We start from the raw sequence: 23,220 nt of genomic DNA on the forward strand, positions 1-23,220 counted from the left end.
AGCTACCCACCTGCAGAGTCGCCATGTTTACTGTTGTGTCTGAGTGACGTCACGTCCGTAACACACCAATTGCTCCTTTTTTTACGCAATTTGCGTCCTTATGCACCATTTTCCATCGTCTAAAGTGGGGATATGAGAGGATGGATGCTGGATGAGGAGAGGAAATGGATGGTGATGTGTGTGTGTGTGAAGAGAGAGAGAGAGAGAGCTGTGACAACCTTGGATAGGTTTAAGTGTGTCCGTGTGAGTCACGGACCTGCTGACATCACGTACTTCCAAGACTTTGATGAATGTGTGGAAAAAGACACTTATGTACATACCATTTCCTCTTTGATGAATGTGTTTCCCAGGAGGAGGAGGATGAAGAAAGAGGAAAGATAATATTTGCTGGGATTTTTAACCTGAGGTAAAGGGAGTTAGAATCCTGGGTAACCCGGGATAGGGAAGGTTAGCCACCCAAGATAACCCGGGATAGGGAAGATTAGCCACCCAGGATAACCCGGGATAGGGAAGGTTAGCCACCCAGGATAACCCGGGATAGGGAAGGTTAGCCACCCAGGACAACCCGGGATAGGGAGGGTTAGCCACCCAGGATAACCCGGGATAGGGAAGGTTAGCCACCCAGGATAACCCGGGATAGGGAAGGTTAGCCACCCAGGACAACCCGGGATAGGGAGGGTTAGCCACCCAGGATAACCCGGGATAGGGAAGGTTAGCCACCCAGGACAACCCGGGATAGGGAGGGTTAGCCACTCAGGATAACCCGGGATAGGGAAGGTTAGCCACCCAGGATAACCCGGGATAGGGAGGGTTAGCCACCCAGGATAACCCGGGATAGGGAAGGTTAGCCACCCAGGATAACCCGGGATAGGGAGGGTTAACCATCCAGGATAACCCGGGATAGGGAAGGTTAGCCACCAGGATAACCCGGGATAGGGAGGGTTAGCCACCCAGGATAACCCGGGATAGGGAGGGTTAGCCATCCAGGATAACCCAAGAAAGTCAGTGCGTCATCAATGTCTGTCTGATTTTCATTGTGGTCCTTCAATCTTGTTCCACAGGATGCCACCCACACCAGTCCAATAACACCCAGGTACCTACTTACTGCTAGGTGAACAGCAGGTGTAAGGTAACATGTTCATTGTTTCCACCCGTGCCGGGGATTGAACCACGGACAATCAGTGTGTGGGGTGAGAGCGTTGCCAACCAAACCACGGGTGCCGGAGGAAGAGGAGGAGGAGGAGAATGAATGAATGAATTTAATCATATTTTACTATTTAAAACAATTGAAATTACCAAAATCTTGCGAAGGAGCACTGTCGTAGATCTACTGGCCAGTGTTTTACTCAAGTAGATCTTGAAAACACTCATGTACTCAAACCATACCATGGGTGGGGATAGAACCCGCGGTCAGAGAGTCTCAAAACTCCAGACCGTCGCGTTAGCCACTGGACCAGCTAGCCACATTAAGACTCGTCCAACTAGGTATATTTCTACACCATAGGAAGGTTAGCACAGGCACCACTGTGACCACAAATGCAAGTTTTTACAGACGAATCTCCAGCTAGCGTGGCCGTGACGAACTCTAGCTCAAGTCCCCTCAAAGCCGTTAACATGACTCACGAAATCGTAATGACACGATTGCAAACAAACTATACCCCAGCCGGGATTGAACCCGCGATCAGAGACCGGGGACTTGAGCTAGAGTTCGTCACGTCACGGCCACGCTAGCTGGAGATTCGTCTGTAAAAACTTGCATTTGTGGTCACAGTGGTGCCTGTGCTAACCTTCCTATGGTGTAGAAATATACCTAGTTGGACGAATCTTATTGTGGCTAGCTGGTCTAGTGGCTAACGCGACGGTCTGGAGTTTTGAGACTCTCTGACCGCGGGTTCAATCCCGCCCGTGGTATGGTTTGTTTGCAATCGTGTCATTACGATTTCGTGAGTCACTCATGTACTCATCCAATCTATTATTTAAAACTACCGAAAGTTCTTGCCTCAGTGATACTACCTGGTAGTTTGTTCCACTCATCCATAATTCTAGCCAACACAGTACTCTGTACCATAAATCTAAATTTCTTCAACTTGAATCCATTGCTACGAGTCTTGTATTGCTTAGATATTTTCCTGTTTTCCATTTGTGTCAAGGACCCCCAATGGAATTAAGTCACTTTATCTGGCCTTTTTCAGGGGGGGTTATCCTAGGTAATTTACACATATGTTAAACTATGTATGATAAATGTACTTACGTGTACCTGTACCAACAGAAATAAATACGTTGATTTTTTTTCGGGTTATTCTAGTAATTTCCTATATGTATGATAACTGTACACATGTATACCTGGAGTTTACCTGGAGTTTACCTGGAGAGAGTTTCGGGGGTCAACGCCCCCGCGGCCCGGTCTGTGACCAGGCCTCCTGGTGGATCAGCGCCTGATCAACCAGGCTGTTGCTGCTGGCTGCACGCAAACCAACGTACGAGCCACAGCCCGGCTGATCAGGAACTGTCTTTAGGTGCTTGTCCAGTGCCAGCTTGAAGACTGCCAGGGGTCTGTTGGTAATCCCCCTTATGTGTGCTGGGAGGCAGTTGAACAGTCTCGGGCCCCTGACACTTATTGTATGGTCTCTTAACGTGCTAGTGACACCCCTGCTTTTCATTGGGGGGATGGTGCATCGTCTGCCAAGTCTTTTGCTTTCGTAGTGAGTGATTTTCGTGTGCAAGTTTGGTACTAGTCCCTCTAGGATTTTCCAGGTGTATATAATCATGTATCTCTCCCTCCTGCGTTCCAGGGAATACAGGTTTAGAAACCTCAAGCGCTCCCAGTAATTGAGGTGTTTTATCTCCGTTATGCGCGCCGTGAAAGTTCTCTGTACATTTTCTAGGTCGGCAATTTCACCTGCCTTGAAAGGTGCTGTTAGAGTGCAGCAATATTCCAGCCTAGATAGAACAAGTGACCTGAAGAGTGTCATCATGGGCTTGGCCTCCCTAGTTTTGAAGGTTCTCATTATCCATCCTGTCATTTTTCTAGCAGATGCGATTGATACAATGTTATGGTCCTTGAAGGTGAGATCCTCCGACATAATCACTCCTAGGTCTTTGACGTTGGTGTTTCGCTCTATTTTGTGGCCAGAATTTGTTTTGTACTCTGATGAAGATTTAATTTCCTCATGTTTACCATACATACACTTCAGTCACATTCTCCCCCTAGGTCTACGCCTTCCAAAGATTGCAAATTCATTTCCTTCAGCCTGTCTGTCCAGGAACATTTCTAATATATGGAATCAACACCGTTATCCTCCTGTGTACATTTATTCTAGCCTATTTTGTACGTTCTGTAACATTAAGACCAGAACTGAGCAGCATAATTTAAACGAGGCCTAACCAAAGATATATAAAATTTTCATTTTTAATGATATAGGATTGTGTTAAAATTGAGTGCTCACGATTGGTAAGCGACTTAAACGTTCCGGGTTCGATACCCGGGGAGGAAAGGGATGAGTAGTTTTGCACCAGCTCTCAGGATAGGGTAAAATTTTGTTAGGATTAGCCATCTGAAGGAATAATTACCCAGGATTAGCTACCTGGAGAGATAATTACCCAGGATTAGCCAAATAATTTCCCAGAATTACCCACACAATAAGTGTTAGGTTGCCAAGACTGTTCAACTACCTCCCAGCAAACATAAGGGGGATTACCAACAGACCCCTGGCTGTCTTCAAGGCACTGGACAGGCACCTAAAGTCAGTACCTGACCAGCCAGGCTGTGATTCGTACGTCGATTACGTGCGGCCAACAGTAAGTCAGGTTGATCAGGTCCTGATCCACCAAGAGGCCTGGCCATGGACCGGGCCACGGGGGCGTTGCTCCCCGGAACACCATCCAAGTATACCCTTTGAGGGCTAATTTCCCAGAATTAATCACTCCGGAGGGCTAACATATACTAGCATTAGCCACCCTAGAGGGCTAATCAATATCCAGGATTTCCCTTTAGAGGGAGAGTATCGATGTTCTGGTGAAGGGCTCTTGGTTCAAGGAATTGGAGCTATCCTTTCTCTTCCTGATAACCTCCCACTTACGAATTTAGCAACGATTATAATATTAATAACCCAGGAAAGCCATTCAGTTAGTCTTATTTCCATTGGTGTCCCGTAACTCGATTGGTAGCGCACTCAGTTCACACACTGAGGTCCGTGGGTCGATCCCCGGTACGGGTGGAAACATTAGAACATGTTTCCTTAAGACACCTGCTGTTCCTGTTCACCTATCAGTAAAATAGGTACCTGGGTATTAGTCTACTGGTTTGGGTCGCATCCTGGGGACAAAATTGAGTTAGGTAACATCTCACAAGGTTACAACCTGGAACTATGTAACATCTCACAAGGTTACAACCTGGAACTATGTAACATCTCACAAGGTTACAGCCTGGAACTATGTAACATCTCACAAGGTTACAACCTGGAACTATGTAACATTTCACAAGGTTACAACCTGGAACTATGTAACATCTCACAAGGTTACAGCCTGGAACTATGTAACATCTCACAAGGTTACAACCTGGAACTATGTAACATCTCACAAGGTTACAACCTGGAACTATGTAACATCTCACAAGGTTACAACCTGGAACTATGTAACATCTCACAAGGTTACAGCCTGGAACTATGTAACATCTCACAAGGTTACAACCTGGAACTACGTAACATCTCACAAGGTTACAACCTGGAACTATGTAACATCTCACAAGGTTACAACCTGGAACTATGTAACATCTCACAAGGTTACAACCTGGAACTATGTAACATCTCACAAGGTTACAACCTGGAACTACGTAACATCTCACAAGGTTACAACCTGGAACTATGTAATATCTAACAAGGTTACAACCTGGAACTATGTAACATTTCACAAGGTTACAACCTGGAACTATGTAACATCTCACAAGGTTACAACCTGGAACTATGTAACATCTCACAAGGTTACAACCTGGAACTATGTAACATCTCACAAGGTTACAACCTGGAACTACGTAACATCTCACAAGGTTACAACCTGGAACTATGTAACATCTCACAAGGTTACAACCTGGAACTATGTAACATCTCACAAGGTTACAACCTGGAACTATGTAACATCTCACAAGGTTACAACCTGGAACTATGTAACATCTCACAAGGTTACAACCTGGAACTATGTAACATCTCACAAGGTTACAACCTGGAACTATGTAACATCTCACAAGGTTACAACCTGGAACTATGTAACATCTCACAAGGTTACAACCTGGAACTATGTAACATCTCACAAGGTTACAACAAATGCTTACATAACAGTTTACGCAAACTGGTTTTCCTGTAAAATTTCGCTACAGGATGTTTCACAACATTAGATGACGTGACAGTACCACCAGTTTCAACGATGCAGAAATAACAGGGGTAAACAGTAGTATACCTGGAGAGGGGTTTTATGGGGTCAACGCCCCCTCGGCCGGGTCTGTGACCAGGCCTCATGATGGATCAGGGCTTGATCAACCAGGTTGTTGCTGTTGGCCTCACGCCAACAGTTTTATTCAGACAAATTTCGCCTGCTAATCAAAAAAAGGTCCTACTCAGTCCTTCAGTCAATTAGATGTCCAAATGCACACGAAAATCACTCACTGCGAAAGCAAAAGACTTGGCAGACGATGCACCATCCCCCCAATGAAAAGCAGGGGTGTCACTAGCACGTTAAGAGACCATACAATAAGTGTCAGGGGCCCGAGACTGTTCAACTGCCTCCCAGCACACATAAGGGGGATTACCAACAGACCCCTGGCAGTCTTCAAGCTGGCACTGGACAAGCACCTAAAGTCAGTTCCGGATCAGCCGGGCTGTGGCTCGTATGTTGGTTTGCGTGCAGCCAGCAGCAACAGCCTGGTTGATCAGGCTCTGATCCACCAGGAGGCCTGGTCTCAGACCGGGCCGCGGGGGCGTTGACCCCCGGAACTCTCTCCAGGTAAACTCCAGGTAATACTTTACGTATGCTCTTTTTTTCACCAATGGCGGTATTTTATACAATAATTTATGTAACATCCTACCTGCAGAGTAGGAATTTTTAAGTTTAATAACAAGCTAGTTAATGTACCGCAGTCTGTCTCTGGTGTATGTACTCACCTAGTTTTGGTTGCAGGGATCGATTCATAGCTCCTGGCCCCTCCTCTTCACTGGTATGTATATATGTTCTCGCGTACATTTTAATTATCTATCCTCACTTGGGTTACCAGACACTAACATATAAATAATTCATTATTACTGTAACTTGTTTAACTATCAAAATTTACTAATGATATTGTCATGGTATCAGTGTGGACAATGTAAGGGATAGACCCAAATGCTTCTATCGTATCCTGGCTCGTGTTTATTGTGGAAATGGAAAAACGGCGAGATGCATATATAAATAAATAACAAAAAGGCACAATACCGTGACTGGAACGATACACAAATAACCCGCACATAAAAGAGAGAAGCTTACGACGACGTTTCGGTCCGACTTGGACCATTGACAAAGTCACACTAACAGAGGTGGAGCAGGACGGCTATATATAGGCAGGAAGAGGTGGAGGTAGTAGTAGTAGTAGTAGTAGTAGTAGTAGTAGTAGTAGTAGTAGTAGTAGTAGTAGTAGTAGTAGTAGTAGTACAAGAATTGTATATAATACCGACAGGATGAAATGACACATGCACAACACCCGGGCATCCCCATATGCCAGATGCATATGCCAGACTGAAGGCCCGATCCAGTTTCCTCGTGAAAAGGTCACTGTCCACAGAGGACATTATCTTGCAGATCAATGAACTGGTTGGTATATATGCAATAAATCTTGACAAAAGCATCCACTGATGAGTTCCTGTTATTCCTATGTTTGTATGAAGAATAAAAAAATAAATATTGGTAGAACTCTCTCTCCAGGTAAACTCTCCAGATGTGCTCCAAGTCCAGATATCTGACGAAGCGATCATCACCTTTCCCAGGGTTTACATTGTTCTAAGGATGTATCTTGGCATTTCGGAAACGAATTGTGAAGGAAAACTAGCCTTTCGAAACTGAAACTGATAAAAAAAAAGTCTTCGATCCTCTATTGGACACTGGAGGACAGGAGAGATAGGGGGGACATGATAACGACATAAAATACTGGGAGGAAACGACAAGGTGGACAAAGACATGATGTTGCAGAGATGGGACACAGCAACACGGGGTCACAGTTAGAAGTTGAAGACTCAGATGAATCACAGGGATGTTAGGAAGTATTTCTTCAGCCACAGAGTTGTAAGGAAGTGGAATAGTTTGGGAAACGATATAGTGGAGGCAGGATCCATACATAGCTTTAAGCAGAGGTATGACAAAGCTCACGGTTCAGGGAGAGTGACCTAGTAGCGACCAGTGAAGAGGCGGGGCCAGGAGCTTGGACTCGACCCCTGCAACCTCAACTAGGTGAGTACAGCTGGTCTTTCCCTCCCCTCTACTCAACGTGAGAATATACGAGAACACACAACTTGATTGTATTATTGCTGACCTTCAAATAAAAATATTAAAAAATTAATCTCCAACGCTAATTTCTTACACTTCTTTACAAAAATTATTTAAGAAGAGATATTTCTTACAAATAAAAAAAAAAATAAAAAAAATCGTAAGCCTTTTAATACTTTACAGTTTCTACTGAATACTAGATGTCAGGGGCCCGCGACTGTTCAACTGCCTCCCATCATACATAAAAGGGATTACCAGTAAACATCCCTTGGCTACATTCAAGAGGCACCTAAAGTCAGTAGCTCACCAGCCGGGTTGAGGTTCATACATCAGTTTGTGTACAGCCAGCAGTAACAGCCTTGTTGATCAGGTCCTAATAAACTGCGAGGCCTGGTCATGGACCCGGCCGTGGGGGCGGTGACCCCGGAACACCATCCAGGCAGACTCCAGGGTGAATGTGACGGAAAACTGGTGAGAGAACTGTGCCTTGAAGAACGGAACTTTTCACTGGGGAGAGAACTGTGCCTTGAAGAACGGAACTTTTCACTGGGGAGAGAACTGTGCCTTGAAGAACGGAACTTTTCACTGGGGAGAGAACTGTGCCTTGAAGAACGGAACTTTTCACTGGGGAGAGAACTGTGCCTTGAAGAACGGAACTTTTCACTGGTGAGAGAACTGTGCCTTGAAGAACGGAACTTTTCACTGGGGAGAGAACTGTGCCTTGAAGAACGGAACTTTTCACTGAGGAGAGAACTGTGCCTTGAAGAACGGAACTTTTCACTGGGGAGAGAACTGTGCCTTGAAGAACGGAACTTTTCACTGGGGAGAGAACTGTGCCTTGAAGAACGGAACTTTTCACTGGTGAGAGAACTGTGCCTTGAAGAACGGAACTTTTCACTGGGGAGAGAACTGTGTCTTGAAGAATGGAACTTTTCACTGGTGAGATAACTGTGCCTTGAAGAACGGAACTTTTCACTGGGGAGAGAACTGTGTCTTGAAGAATGGAACTTTTCACTGTCAAGACCTCTGATCAGACTCCCTTTTTTTTCTATATGAGTCCATTTTATTAAGAAAGAAGTTAAATATCCACATATAAACTTTTCTGTTACTCCTTTTACAGACATTTTGTGTGCTATTACACCCTAATCACTTTTGTCTAAAGTTATTGACAGTCTCCTTTCGCTTTCCTCTTGTGCTTCATTTAAGGAGGTTATTAATAGAGTATTCAAGAGGTTGCTAGTAGAATTACAGTAAATCAACCATTCAAATCATTATGAAGCTGTGTGTAGTCTGCAGTCAGTCAAACAAACGGGCTTCAACATGCATAAATTGTCATTTTTGTGGAAATTGGTGTCACGCCCCTTGTGCAGATATCCAAGAACTAGCTACAAGCAGTATTAAAACAGGGAAGTGTTTTTGGGTATGCCCAAATGAGATAAATCTGTGGACTAAAATCACAAGGGGATAACATCAAAGCTGCTTTCATAGACAACCTGGAAGCTTTCTACAACAGATGGGAACATAAAAAGTCTGGGCTGAATGGTACTGCCCTTGATACTGGCCATTTAGTCAGAAACTGTAAGGCTGGAGGTGATGTCCTGGTAGTCAGTAAATGTGGGGCTGATAGTGCTGTCCTGGGAGACAGTAATGGTGAAGCTGGAGGTGCTGTCCTGGGAGACAGTAATGGTGAAGCTGGAGGTGCTGTCCTGGGAGACAGTAATGATGAAGCTGGAGGTGCTGTCCTCGGAGACAGTAATGGTGAAGCTGGAGGTGCTGTCCTGGGAGACAGTAATGGTGAAGCTGGAGATTTTGTCCAGGTAGTCGGGAATTATACGCAGGAAGGAATACATATAAATGACCTCATAGGGGACAGGAGCCGTAGTGGGGAAACAAGTGTAATCAAAGATAAGATAAAACCAATAGTGCAAACTAGAAATACCACAGGAAATAGCAAACAAGAGGACTCCACTAGCAATAGTGAGGATATATTACCAAAAACAACTGGTGAGAGCTCCATTGTTGGTGCTAGGGAGAATAGGAATAAGACAGGGAAACATGCACCAACAGGGAATACAGTCACAGAAACCCAAGGCAAACGGAAACCAAGCCTGTGCACATACTATGCACTTGGTATCTGCAGACATGGGAAATCTGGAAAAACAGACGGGACGTGCAACTATGACCACCCTAGAAAATGCCGTGCCCATATGACAACAGGAAAATGCAAACTCCCTTCCTGTAAGCTTTTTCACCCTGAAATGTGTACCTCTTCAGTACAGGAAAGACTGTGCTATAACTTAAATTGCCAGGCACACCATCTAAAGGGGACAAAAAGATACAAAACATCCAGGCCATGGGAAAACCTGGGTAGCCACAGCCACTCAAGAGGGAGAGGTTTTTTAGTGCCAGGAAAGAAAAAAAAACTGGCAGGAAATGGCAGAAATCGTACACCAAATCCAGTCATTCCTGGAGTGGAACCACAGTCGATGGCCTCCACTCCAAACCAACAGATACAGATACTAATGCCGAAAAAAAATCCCCCTCCCCAGTACCAACAATACCACCAGTCCGATGACATTCTTCTTTGCAAATATACAGGGTCTAAAGCCAGCAACAAACAACAAAATACCTTTCATCCGTGGACTGCTTGCAGAGGCAAAGGCAATGTTCACGGCTTTCACTGAGACCCACATAAAGGATCACTTGGACAACGAAATATGGATCCCAGGTTACAACCTATACAGATGTGACAGAGTGAACAGGCAAAAGGGGGGGGGTTGGCCTGTACATTGCAGAGTCACTTGTTTGCACAGAACTGCTTAATGCCTCAAATGATGTAGTGGAAGTTCTAGCAGTAAAGGTCGAGAACCAAAACCTAGTCATTGTGGTAGTCTACAAGCCTCCGGATGCAACATCCCAGCAATTCCAGGAACAGCTGTTAAAAATTGACCACTGTCTGGAAAATCTTCCAGCTCCTGCACCCAACATCTTGCTCCTGGGGGATTTCAACTTAAGGCACCTAAAATGGAGGAATATAGCAAATAATATTGTTGCAGTAATAACACCAGGAGGCAGCTCTGATGAAAACTCACACTCACACGAGCTTTTAAATCTCTGCACAAAATTCAATTTAAACCAGCAAATAATAGAGCCTACTAGACTGGAGAATACACTAGACCTCATCTTCACTAACAATTATGATCTGATAAGAAATGTCACCATATCAAAAACAATATACTCAGATCACAACATAATTGAGGTTCAGACATGTATGCATGGAGCCCCAGACCGACATAATGAGATTAGTCACGAGGGAGCATTCACCAAATTCAACTTCAATAACAAAAACATAAAGTGGGACCAAGTAAACCAAGTCCTAACCGATATAAGCTGGGAAGATATACTAAGCAACACAGACCCCAACTTATGTCTAGAACAGATTAACTGTATATAATCATGTATCTCTCCCGCCTGCGTTCCAGGGAATACAGGTTCAGGAACCTCAAGTGCTCCCAGTAATTTAGGTGTTTTATCTCCGTTATGCGCGCCATGAAGGTTCTCTGTACATTTTCTAGGTCAGCAATTTCACCTGCCTTGAAAGGTGCTGTTAGTGTGCAGCAATATTCCAGCCTAGATAAAACAAGTGACCTGAAGAGTGTCATCATGGGTTTGGCATCCCTAGTTTTGAAGGTTCTCATTATCCATCCTGTCATTTTTCTAGCAGATGCGATTGATACAATGTTATGGTCCTTGAAGGTGAGATCCTCCGACATGATCACTCCCAGGTCTTTGACGTTGGTGTTTCGCTCTATTTTGTGGCCAGAATTTGTTTTGTACTCTGATGAAGATTTAATTTCCTCCTGTTTACCATATCTGAGTAATTGAAATTTCTCATCGTTGAACTTCATATTGTTTTCTGCAGCTCACTGAAAGATTTGGTTGATGTCCGCCTGGAGCCTTGCAGTGTCTGCAATGGAAGATACTGTCATGCAGATTCGGGTGTCATCTGCAAAGGAAGACACGGTGCTGTGGCTGACATCCTTGTCTATGTCAGATATTAGGATAAGGAACAAGATGGGAGCGAGTACTGTGCTTTGTGGAACAGAGCTTTTCACCGTAGCTGCCTCGGACTTTACTCTGTTGACTACTACTCTCTGTGTTCTGTTAGTGAGGAAATTATAGATCCATCGACCGAATTTTCCTGTTATTCCTTTAGCACGCATTTTGTGCACTATTACGCCATGGTCACACTTGTCGAAGGCTTTTGTAAAGTCTGTATATATTACATCTGCATTCTTTTTGTCTTCTAGTGCATCTAGGACATTGTCGTAGTGATCCAATAGTTGAGACAGACAGGAGCGACCTGTTCTAAACCCATGTTGCCCTGGGTTGTGTAATTTATGGGTTTCTAGATGGGTGGTGATCTTGCTTCTTAGGACCCTTTCAAAGATTTTTATGATATGGGATGTTAGTGCTATCGGTCTGTAGTTCTTTGCTTTTGCTTTACAGCCCCCTTTGTGGAGTGGGGCTATGTCTGTTGTTTTTAGTAACTGTGGGACGACACCCGTGTCCATGCTCCCTCTCCATAGGATGGTAAAAGCTCGTGATAGGGGCTTCTTGCAGTTCTTGATGAACACGGAGTTCCATGAGTCTGGCCCTGGGGCAGAGTGCATGGGCATGTCATTTATCGCCTGTTCGAAGTCATTTGGCGTCAGGAAAACATCAGATATGTCACGAGGGAGCCTTCACCAAATTCAACTTCAATAACAAAAGTGGGACCAAGTAAACCAAGTCCTAAATGATATAAGCTGGGAAGATAGACTAAGCAACACAGACCCCAACTTATGCCTAGAACAGATTAACTCGGTGGCACTCGATGTATGCTCAAGGCATATTCCTTTAAGAAAAAGGAGGACTAGATATAAAATAGAAAGAGACAGGCGCTCCCTTTACAGGCGACGGAAAAGAATAACAGAGCGGCTAAAAGAGGCCAATATATCTGCAATGCGTAGGGAGACACTGGCCAGAGAAATAGCAAACATCGAACCTAAGCTATAGGAATCTTATAGGAGACAGGAATCGCGGGAAGAACTAAAAGCCATAAATGAAATCGAAGAAACCAAAAGTATTTCTTTTCTTATGCCAAATCAAAGTCGAGAACAACATCCAGTATTGGGCCCCTACGTAAACAAGATGGGTCCTACACAAATGACAGCAAGGAAATGAGTGAGCTACTCAAGTCCCAGTATGACTCAGTTTTTAGCAAGCCGCTAACCATACTGAGAGTCGAAGATCTAATTTTTATGAGAGAGCCACAGAATCTTGTAAACACAAGCCTATCTGACGTTATCCTGACGCCAAATGACTTCGAACAGGCGATAAATGACATGCCCATGCACTCTGCCCCAGGGCCAGACTCATGGAACTCCGTGTTCATCAAGAACTGCAAGAAGCCCTTATCATGTGCTTTTAACATCCTATGGAGAGGGAGCATGGACACCGGGGTCGTCCCAAAGTTACTAAAAACAACAGACATAGCCACTCCACAAAGGGGGCAGTAAAGCAATAGCAAAGAACTACAGACCAATAGCGCTAACATCCCATATCATAAAAATCTTTGAAAGGGTTCTAAGAAGCAAGATCGCCACCCATCTAGAAACCCATCAGTTACACAACCCAGGGCAACATGGGTTTAGAGCAGGTCGCTCCTGTCTGTCCCAACTACTGGATCACTACGACAAGGTCCTAGATGCACTAGAAGACAAAAAGAATGCAGGTGTAATATATACAGACTTTGCAGAAGCCTTCGACAAGTGTGACCATGGCGTAATAGCGCACAAAATGCGTGCTAAAGGAATAACAGGAAAAGTTGGTATATGGATCTATAATTTCCTCACTAACAGAACACAAAGAGTAGTCGTCAACAGAGTAAAGTCTGAGGCGGCTACTATGAAAAGCTCTGTTCCACAAAGCTCAGTACTTGTTCCCATCTTGTTTCTCATCCTCATATCTGACATAGACAGGGATGTAAGCCACAGCACCGTGTCTTCCTTTGCAGATGGCACCCGAATCTGCATGACAGTGTCTTCCATTGCAGACACTGCAAGGCTCCAGGCGGACATCAACCAAATCTTTCAATGAGCTGCAGAAAACAATATGAAGTTCAACGATGAGAAATTTCAATTACTCCGATATGGTAAATGTGAGGAAATTAAAACTATATCGTAGTATAAAATAAATACCAACCACACAATAGAGCGAAAAACTAACGTCAAAGACCTGGGAGTGATCATGTCTGAGGATCTCACCTTCAAGGACCATAACATTGTATCAATCGCTTCTGCTAGAAAAATGACAGGATGGATAATGAGAACCTTCAAAACTAGGGATGCCAAACCCATGATGACACTCTTCAGGTCGCTTGTTCTATCTAGACTGGAATATTGCTGCACACTAACAGCACCTTTCAAGGCAGGTGAAACTGCTGACCTAGAAAATGTACATAGAACCCTCACGGCGCGCATAACAGAGATAAAACACCTCAATTACTGGGAGCACTTGAAGTTCCTGAACCTGTACTCCCTGGAACGCAGGCGGGAGAGATACATGATTATATACACCTGGAAAGTCCTAGAAGGACTAGTACCAAACTTGCACACGAAAATCACTCACAACGAAAGCAAAAGACTCGGCAGACGATGCAACACCCCCCCAATGGAAAGCAGGGGTGTCACTAGCACGTTAAGGGACAATACAATAAGTGTCAGGGGCCCCAAGACTGTTCAGCTGCCTCCCAGCATACATCAGGGGGATTACCAACAGACCCCTGGCTGTCTTCAAGCAGGCATTGAACAAGCACCTAAAGTCGGTACCTCACCAGCCGGGCTGTGGTTCGTACGTTAGATTGCGTTCAGCCAGCAGTAACAGCCTGGTTGTATCAGGCTCTGATTCAACCATGTGGCCTGCTCACAGACCGGGCCGCGGGGGCGTTGACCTCCGGAACTCTAACCAGGTAAAAGGGTTCCAGTGTTACTCATTCATCTATATCTTCTGGGAGGTTGCCCGGGATCACTGGTCTTTGGAAATTATCCTTGTGGATGAATCGTCTCACCCTCTATTGGAGGGTTATTCTTTGGGTTCTGTAGGGAGGTGTGTTGATGATGTAATCGGTGGTATTTGCTAATTGGGGAGGATTTCCTGTCTGGTTTATAGAATTCTTGTATGTTGTATAGTTGTCTCTTCTTTAGTTTATCAAGCCTTACATTTATTGCATTTATGTCCTGTTGGATGTTTAGATTTTCCATCTTGATTCTCCCCTCCTGGTGCCTGTGATGAAGTGGAGTGCTCTATTCTGGACTCTTTGTAGCTATAGCATGTTGGTTTTAGTTGTTAATGACGTGGGTACACAAGAATATTCTAATATAGGTCTTTTCATCTTCTTGTTCAGGTGTTTTTTGATGTGGGAAGGAACTTGATTAAACCTGTGTAGATTGCTGAGGCGGACTTGGCTAAGTTCACCTTTTCAGAGATGTGAGATGTCTAGTGGAGTAATCTGTCTATCTCGTATCCCAGGATCTCGTTCGGGTTTCTGATGGCAATAGGTGTACCTCTGATGGAGATAACCCCCTTGTCTTCTATAGTTGTTGCAAAACATTGAGTGGTGCTGATGAGGACTCTGGGATGGTCGTGATTCTCCATTTCTTCTCCCAGTTTGCTGTTCTCCGTATACGAGTTACGTATTCATTTTTTTTCTGTTACTCTAGCATGCTTATATTTTCCCGTTATGGGGTGGATGACACTACATGGTTAACATTATCAGCAAATTAGGTGATGATAGCACCATTGAACTTGGGTTGAGGGAGATCGTTTACACATATATTGATTAGTATCGGGCTAAAACACGAGCCTTGTGGCACTCCAGCTGTCGATAGGGTTGATTCTTCTTTCTGATAAGAGGTTACATATGAATCTCAGAAAAGTCCAGTTGTGGTCAGGAAGGTCAACAACTTTAAATATGATTCCGTCGTGTAACAAGCTGCCAAAAGCGTTGTGCACATCCCTGGTTGTGATTACGGCAAGTTTGCCCTGTTTCCTCAGGCTGTCCACAGCATCGAAAATATTGATAGCTTCTTGGGTTCCTCTGTGGGTCCTGAATCCAAACGGAAGTCACCGAGATTATAAAGTCACTTAAAAATAACTCAGGGAATCTGTCTAATGTCCCACCATTACTGTACAAGCGAGCGGCCCATATCCTTTCGCATGCTATTTCATTACTTTTTAACAAGTCACTAGAAACTAGCACCTTCCCGAAACTACTCAAGATGGCAAGGGTTACACCAATACATAAAGGTGGTGACCCTACAGACTTAATCAACTATAGGCCAATATCAAACTTACCATTGCTATCCAAAATCTTTGAGAAACTCGTGCACAGGAGACTATATTCATTTATAACGTCACAAAACATACTCAACCCCTGCCAATTTGGATTCAGGAAAAATAAAAGCACTAATGATGCAATCATAAAAATGCTAGATCTGCTTTACACAGCATTGGAAAATAAGGAATATCCACTAGGAATTTTTATTGACCTAAGAAAAGCTTTTGACACAGCAGACCACGACATCCTACTCCACAAACTTGATCATTACGGTATAAGAGGCCACGCGCTTGCTTATTTCAAATCTTACCTTACTAATAGGTATCAGTATGTCACCATTAAAGACACAGCATCAACAACACGGCCACTTGATACTGGAGTTCCGCAGGGAAGTGTCCTTGGTCCCCTGCTCTTCCTCATATACATCAATTTATTTATTTATTTATTTATTTAGTAATTTGAGCATACATACAGAGGTACAAAAAAATACAGGTAAGAGCAGCATGCCAAAGCCACTTATATGCATAGCATTACGGGCTGGCTTAAAATTAACTTAAGATTAACTAAGCAATGATGAAATCAGTGATAAGACATTATTGTAAACAGATTACTATAAAGCACAAATGAGTATTACAAAGACAGGTCATATGGTTGCATGCATTGCTGTACATTCAGTCGTATGGAGTATTTTGTTAGGTAGTGTATTTAAAAAATAATAAAGTTAGATTGGGTTTTAGGTTTAACATTTATGTGATATAATTGTGAGAAACATTTAATGATGCAATCATAAAAATGCTAGATCTGCTTTACACAGCATTGGTAATACATATTTTAAGAAAAAGAGGATAAATAAGTATACAAGATATGATGTAGGGCAAAATGACAGTAGTTTGTTGGATTATGTATTGGTAGATAAAAGACTGTTGAGTAGACTTCAGGATGTACATGTTTATAGAGGGGCCACAGATATATCAGATCACTTTCTAGTTGTAGTTACACTGAGAGTAAAAGGTAGATGGGATACAAGGAGAACAGAAGCATCAGGGAAGAGAGAGGTGAAGGTTTATAAACTAAAAGAGGAGGCAGTTAGGGTAAGATATAAACAGCTATTGGAGGATAGATGGGCTAATGAGAGCATAGGCAATGGGGTCGAAGAGGTATGGGGTAGGTTTAAAAATGTAGTGTTAGAGTGTTCAGCAGAAGTTTGTGGTTACAGGAAAGTGGGTGCGGGAGGGAAGAGGAGCGATTGGTGGAATGATGATGTGAAGAGAGTAGTAAGGGAGAAAAAGTTAGCATATGAGAAGTTTTTACAAAGTAGAAATGATGCAAGGAGGGAAGAGTATATGGAGAAAAAGAGAGAGGTTAAGAGAGTGGTGAAGCAATGTAAAAAGAGAGCAAATGAGAGAGTGGGTGAGATGTTATCAACAAATTTTGTTGAAAATAAGAAAAAGTTTTGGAGTGAGATTAACAAGTTAAGAAAGCCTAGAGAACAAATGGATTTGTCAGTTAAAAATAGGAGAGGAGAGTTATTAAATGGAGAGTTAGAGGTATTGGGAAGATGGAGGGAATATTTTGAGGAATTGTTAAATGTTGATGAAGATAGGGAAGCTGTGATTTCGTGTATAGGGCAAGGAGGAACAACATCTTGTAGGAGTGAGGAAGAGCCAGTTGTGAGTGTGGGGGAAGTTCGTGAGGCAGTAGGTAAAATGAAAGGGGGTAAGGCAGCCGGGATTGATGGGATAAAGATAGAAATGTTAAAAGCAGGTGGGGATATAGTTTTGGAGTGGTTGGTGCAATTATTTAATAAATTTATGGAAGAGGGTAAGGTACCTAGGGATTGGCAGAGAGCATGCATAGTTCCTTTGTATAAAGGCAAAGGGGACAAAAGAGAGTGCAAAAATTATAGGGAGATAAGTCTGTTGAGTATACCTGGCAAAGTGTATGGTAGAGTTATTATTGAAAGAATTAAGAGTAAGACGGAGAATAGGACAGCAGATGAACAAGGAGGCTTTAGGAAAGGTAGGGGGTGTGTGGACCAGGTGTTTACAGTGAAACATATAAGTGAACAGTATTTAGATAAGGCTAAAGAGGTCTTTGTGGCATTTATGGATTTGGAAAAGGCATATGACAGGGTGGATAGGGGGGCAATGTGGCAGATGTTGCAGGTGTATGGTGTAGGAGGTAGGTTACTGAAAGCAGTGAAGAGTTTTTACGAGGATAGTGAGGCTCAAGTTAGAGTATGTAGGAAAGAGGGAAATTATTTCCCAGTAAAAGTAGGCCTTAGACAAGGATGTGTGATGTCACCGTGGTTGTTTAATATATTTATAGATGGGGTTGTAAGAGAAGTAAATGCGAGGGTCTTGGCAAGAGGCGTGGAGTTAAAAGATAAAGAATCACACATAAAGTGGGAGTTGTCACAGTTGCTCTTTGCTGATGACACTGTGCTCTTGGGAGATTCTGAAGAGAAGTTGCAGAGATTGGTGGATGAATTTGGTAGGGTGTGCAAAAGAAGAAAATTGAAAGTGAATACAGGAAAGAGCAAGGTTATGAGGATAACAAAAAGATTAGGTGAAGAAAGATTGGATATCAGATTGGAGGGAGAGAGTATGGAGGAGGTGAATGTATTCAGATATTTGGGAGTGGACGTGTCAGCGGATGGGTCCATGAAAGATGAGGTGAATCATAGAATTGATGAGGGGAAAAGGGTGAGTGGTGCACTTAGGAGTCTGTGGAGACAAAGAACTTTGTCCTTGGAGGCAAAGAGGGGAATGTATGAGAGTATAGTTTTACCATCGCTCTTATATGGGTGTGAAGCATTGGTGATGAATGTTGCAGCGAGGAGAAGGCTGGAGGCAGTGGAGATGTCATGTCTGAGAGCAATGTGTGGTGTGAATATAATGCAGAGAATTCGTAGTTTGGAAGTTAGGAGGAGGTGCGGGATTACCAAAACTGTTGTCCAGAGGGCTGAGGAAGGGTTGTTGAGGTGGTTCGGACATGTGGAGAGAATGGAGCGAAACAGAATAACTTCAAGAGTGTATCAGTCTGTAGTGGAAGGAAGGCGGGGTAGGGGTAGGCCTAGGAAAGGTTGGAGGGAGGGGGTAAAGGAGGTTTTGTGTGCGAGGGGCTTGGACTTCCAGCAGGCATGCATGAGCGTGTTTGATAGGAGTGAATGGAGACAAATGGTTTTTAATACTTGACGTGCTGTTGGAGTGTGAGCAAAGTAACATTTATGAAGGGATTCAGGGAAACCGGCAGGCCGGACTTGAGTCCTGGAGATGGGAAGTACAGTGTCTGCACTCTGAAGGAGGGGTGTTAATGTTGTAGTTTAAAAACTGTAGTGTAAAGCACCCTTCTGGCAAGACAGTGATGGAGTGAATGATGGTGAAAGTTTTTCTTTTTCGGGCCACCCTGCCTTGGTGGGAATCGGCCAGTGTGATAATAAAAAAAAAATTAAGATATACAATTTATAAGGTTCAGTTATTCAGTATTTATTTGGTTTTGAGTAAGTGATCTTTGAGAAGAGACTTGAATTTATAAACAGGTAGTGTTTCTTTTATATTTACAGTTAATGAATTCCAGATTTTAGGGCCTTTTATGTGCATTGAGTTTTTGCATAGTGTGAGATGGACACGAGGAACATCAAAGAGTGATCTGTGCCTTGTGTTATGGTCATGTGTTCTGTTGAGGTTGGCAAGGAGATGTTTGAGGGGAGGGTTAATATCAGAGTTAAGTGTTCTATGTATGTAATAAGTGCAATAATAAGTATGGATGTTTTGTATGGTGAGTAGGTTGAGTGTTTTGAATATTGGTGGAGTGTGCTGCCTGTAGTGAGAATTTGTTATCCTTCTAACTGCAGCCTTTTGTTGGGTAATTAGTGGTCTGAGATGGTTAATTGTTGTTGAGCCCCATGCACAAATTCCATAGGTGAGATAGGGGTAAATAAGAGAGTGATATAGGGCCAGGAGGGCTGACTGTGGAACATAGTACCGTATCTTCGATAGTATGCCTACAGTCTTGGAAATTTTCTTAGAAATTTGTTTTATATGTGTATGAAATTTGAGTCTATTATCAAGGTGGATTCCTAAGAATTTTCCCTCTGTTAGCTTTGTGATAGGTGATCCGTTTATCATTATGTTAAGAGGGACATCTGTAGCTCTGTTACCAAACTGAATGAAGTAGGTTTTGTCAATGTTTAGTGTAAGTTTGTTAGTCCTCATCCAGGTAGATATTTTCTGTAATTCGGTATTTACAGTATTGGCTAGCGTGACTGGGCTCGGGTGGGAGAAGACGTATGTAGTGTCATCTGCAAATAGTGTGGGTTTGAGTAATTGCGAAGCATTTGGTAGGTCATTTATGTATAGGAGAAAGAGAAGAGGGCCAAGGACACTTCCCTGTGGGACACCAACTGTAATTGGTTGTGCGGAAGTGCTTGCCCCATTTGCGTACACATATTGGCTTCTGTTGCTGAGGTATGACTTGAGGTAGTTGAGGGAGTGCCCTCTTATACCATAGTGTGACAATTTTACGTGGAGCAAGTCATGGTCAACTGTATCAAAAGCTTTACGTAAGTCAATGAAGATCCCCAGTGGGACTTCTTTTTTCTCTATTGCAGTGTATATATGTTCTAGCATGTGTATAATAGCATCATTAGTATTTTTATTAGGCCTGAATCCAAACTGGCAGGGGTTGAGTATGTTTTGGGAGATGAGGTAGGAGTAGATTCGTTTATGAATTAATTTTTCGAAGATTTTTGAGAGAGGGTGTAAATTGGATATTGGCCTATAGTTATTCAACTCTGTTTGGTCTCCTCCTTTGTGGATCGGGGTGACCCTTGCTGTTTTGAGAACTGTAGGGAAGGTGGAGGATTCAATGGATTTGTTAAAGAGTGTTGCAATGATTGATGATAGCACTTGTGACACTTTTTTGTATATAAAGGGTGGTAAGATATTTAAATCTCCTGCCTTGTTTTGTAGTGCGTTGATAATAAGGGAGACTTCGTATGGGTTAGTCGGAGCTAGGAACAGTGTGTTCGGGTAGTTGCCAGTGAGGTAGTCATTTGGTGGGGTATCTGAGCTTGGGATTTTATTGGCAAGGTTTTGTCCTATAGTGGAGAAGAAATCATTGAGTCTGTTTGCAGTTTCTGTTGGTGGGAGTTGGGGTTCATCTGATTTTGCTAATTTTATTTCGCTATTTCGTGATATCTTTTTTGTTCCCAGAATTTCTGATAGGGTTTTCCAGGTCTTTTTTATATCACCTCATAAGTTGGATAATCTGTTCTCATAATACAATTTTTTTGCCCTTCTTATCAGGCTGATTAGGATTGACGAGTAACGTTTTGTTTGGTCTCTGGTTATGTGACCCATTCTGTAATGTTTTTCCATATCGGTGTTTTGTATTTATGGATTTGAGAATGCTGGGTGTTAGCCAGGGACTGTTCAGTCTCTTAGCTGTCATCTGTTTAGTTTTTTAGAGCAGTGCTTGTTATAGAGGTATTGGGTCTTTTTTAGAAAATTATTAAAACATTCGTCAATATCTGTATAGATTTCTAGCTCAGTGTGCCAGTCAATGTTTGCTACTGCTGTTGTGAAGTTATTAATGGCTGCCTCATTGTGAAGTCTGAAGGTGACTTTAGTAGTGTCTTGGGGTAATTTACCAAGAGTTGTTATGAGGAAAGTAGGGTAGTGGTCTGTGGTATTATCTGTAATTATGCCTGATTTTAAAGGGGATATGGTGTTGGTCCAGATGTGGTCAAGTAGGGAAACACTAGTCTCCGTAACTCTTGTAGGTTTTGTTACTGTTGGTAGCAACATGCAGTTACTCATTGTGACTCAAGAAATCGTAATGACACGATTGCAAACAAACCATACCCCCGGCCGGGACGGGCTGGAGTTTTGAGACTCTATGACCGCGGGTTCAATCCCGACCGGGGGTATGGTTTACTCATTGTGTTTGTGAATTCAGTAACGATCTTCCATACGTATCCCAACACCTGAAAGCTATCAAAACTTTGGAGTCCAGTCCCTGGACCAATTATGTACCTCTGTAATCTTTTGATTACCGCCCACAGGATGGGTATGGGGTGCATAATAAATATATTAAACTAACACCTGAAACCCATTCTCTTTGCTGACGACACGACTTATGTCATCTCTCACCCTAATCTTGCCACCCTCAACACCATTGTTAACGAGGAGCTGATCAAAATATCGACTTGGATGACAGCCAATAAACTTACGCTTAACACTGACAAAACCTACTATATTATGTTTGGTAGCAGAGCAGGAGATGCACAAATTAACATTAAGATCGACAACACTCTAATTACCAGACATAATGAGGGCAAATTCCTAGGCCTATACCTTGACAACAACCTGAATTTCAGCACCCATATCCAACACATAACCAAAAAAGTATCCAAAACGGTTGGGATCCTCTCAAAGATACGATACTACGTGCCGCAAAATGACCTTCTCACACTATACCACTCACTTATTTATCCATACCTCACCTATGCTATTTGTGCTTGGGGATCAACTGCAGCAACACACCTAAAGCCAATAATAACCCAACAAAAAGCTGCAGTAAGAATAATCCCTAAATCCCATCCCTGGCAACACCCCCCCCCCCCACTCTTCATAGATCTAAACTTACTCCCTGTTCAGTACATCCACACTTACTACTGTGCAATCTACATCTACAGGACCTTAAACTCCAATATCAACCTTGACCTAAAACGCTTTCTTGATAGTTGTGACAGAACCCAAAGGTCGAGAACCAAAACCTAGTCATTGTGGTAGTCTACAAGCCTCCGGATGCAACATCCCAGCAATTCCAGGAACAGCTGTTAAAAATTGACCACTGTCTGGAAAACCTTCCAGCTCCTGCACTCAACATCTTGCTCCTGGGGGATTTCAACTTAAGGCACCTAAAATGGAGGAATATAGCAAATAATATTGTTGCAGTAATAACACCAGGAGGCAGCTCTGATGAAAACTCACGCGAGCTTTTAAATCTCTGCACAAAATTCAATTTAAACCAGCAAATAATAGAGCCTACTAGACTGGAGAATACACTAGACCTCATCTTCACTAACAATGATGATCTGATAAGAAATGTCACCATATCAAAAACAATATACTCAGATCACAACATAATTGAGGTTCAGTCATGTATGCGCGGAGCCCCAGACCGACATAATGAGATTAGTCACGAGGGAGCATTCACCAAATTCAATTTCAATAACAAAAACATAAAGTGGGACCAAGTAAACCAAGTCCTAACCGATATGAGCTGGGAAGATATACTAAGCAACACAGACCCCAACTTATGCCTAGAAC

The 23,220-nt window shown here is 43.1% G+C and overlaps 1 protein-coding gene across 5 annotated transcripts in view; it reads right to left on the minus strand.

Moving 5' to 3' along the window:
• The window catches only part of SH3PX1 (sorting nexin 33-like protein SH3PX1), a 108,756-nt gene that overhangs the window by 64,457 nt on the left and 21,079 nt on the right, over positions 1–23,220 (minus strand). Inside the window, exon 1 of one of the 5 annotated variants that reach the window (XM_070099369.1) lies at positions 11–233. The exons of the other annotated variants lie outside the window; for them this stretch is intronic. Coding sequence (XP_069955470.1) covers positions 11–25 — 15 coding nt within the window. The 5' untranslated portion in view covers positions 26–233. Of the gene's footprint in view, positions 1–10; positions 234–23,220 lie in introns of those variants that run through there. 5 annotated transcript variants of the gene reach the window in all.

Source organism: Cherax quadricarinatus, chromosome 67, assembly GCF_038502225.1.
Source record: "Cherax quadricarinatus isolate ZL_2023a chromosome 67, ASM3850222v1, whole genome shotgun sequence".
NCBI lineage: Eukaryota > Metazoa > Arthropoda > Malacostraca > Decapoda > Parastacidae > Cherax > Cherax quadricarinatus.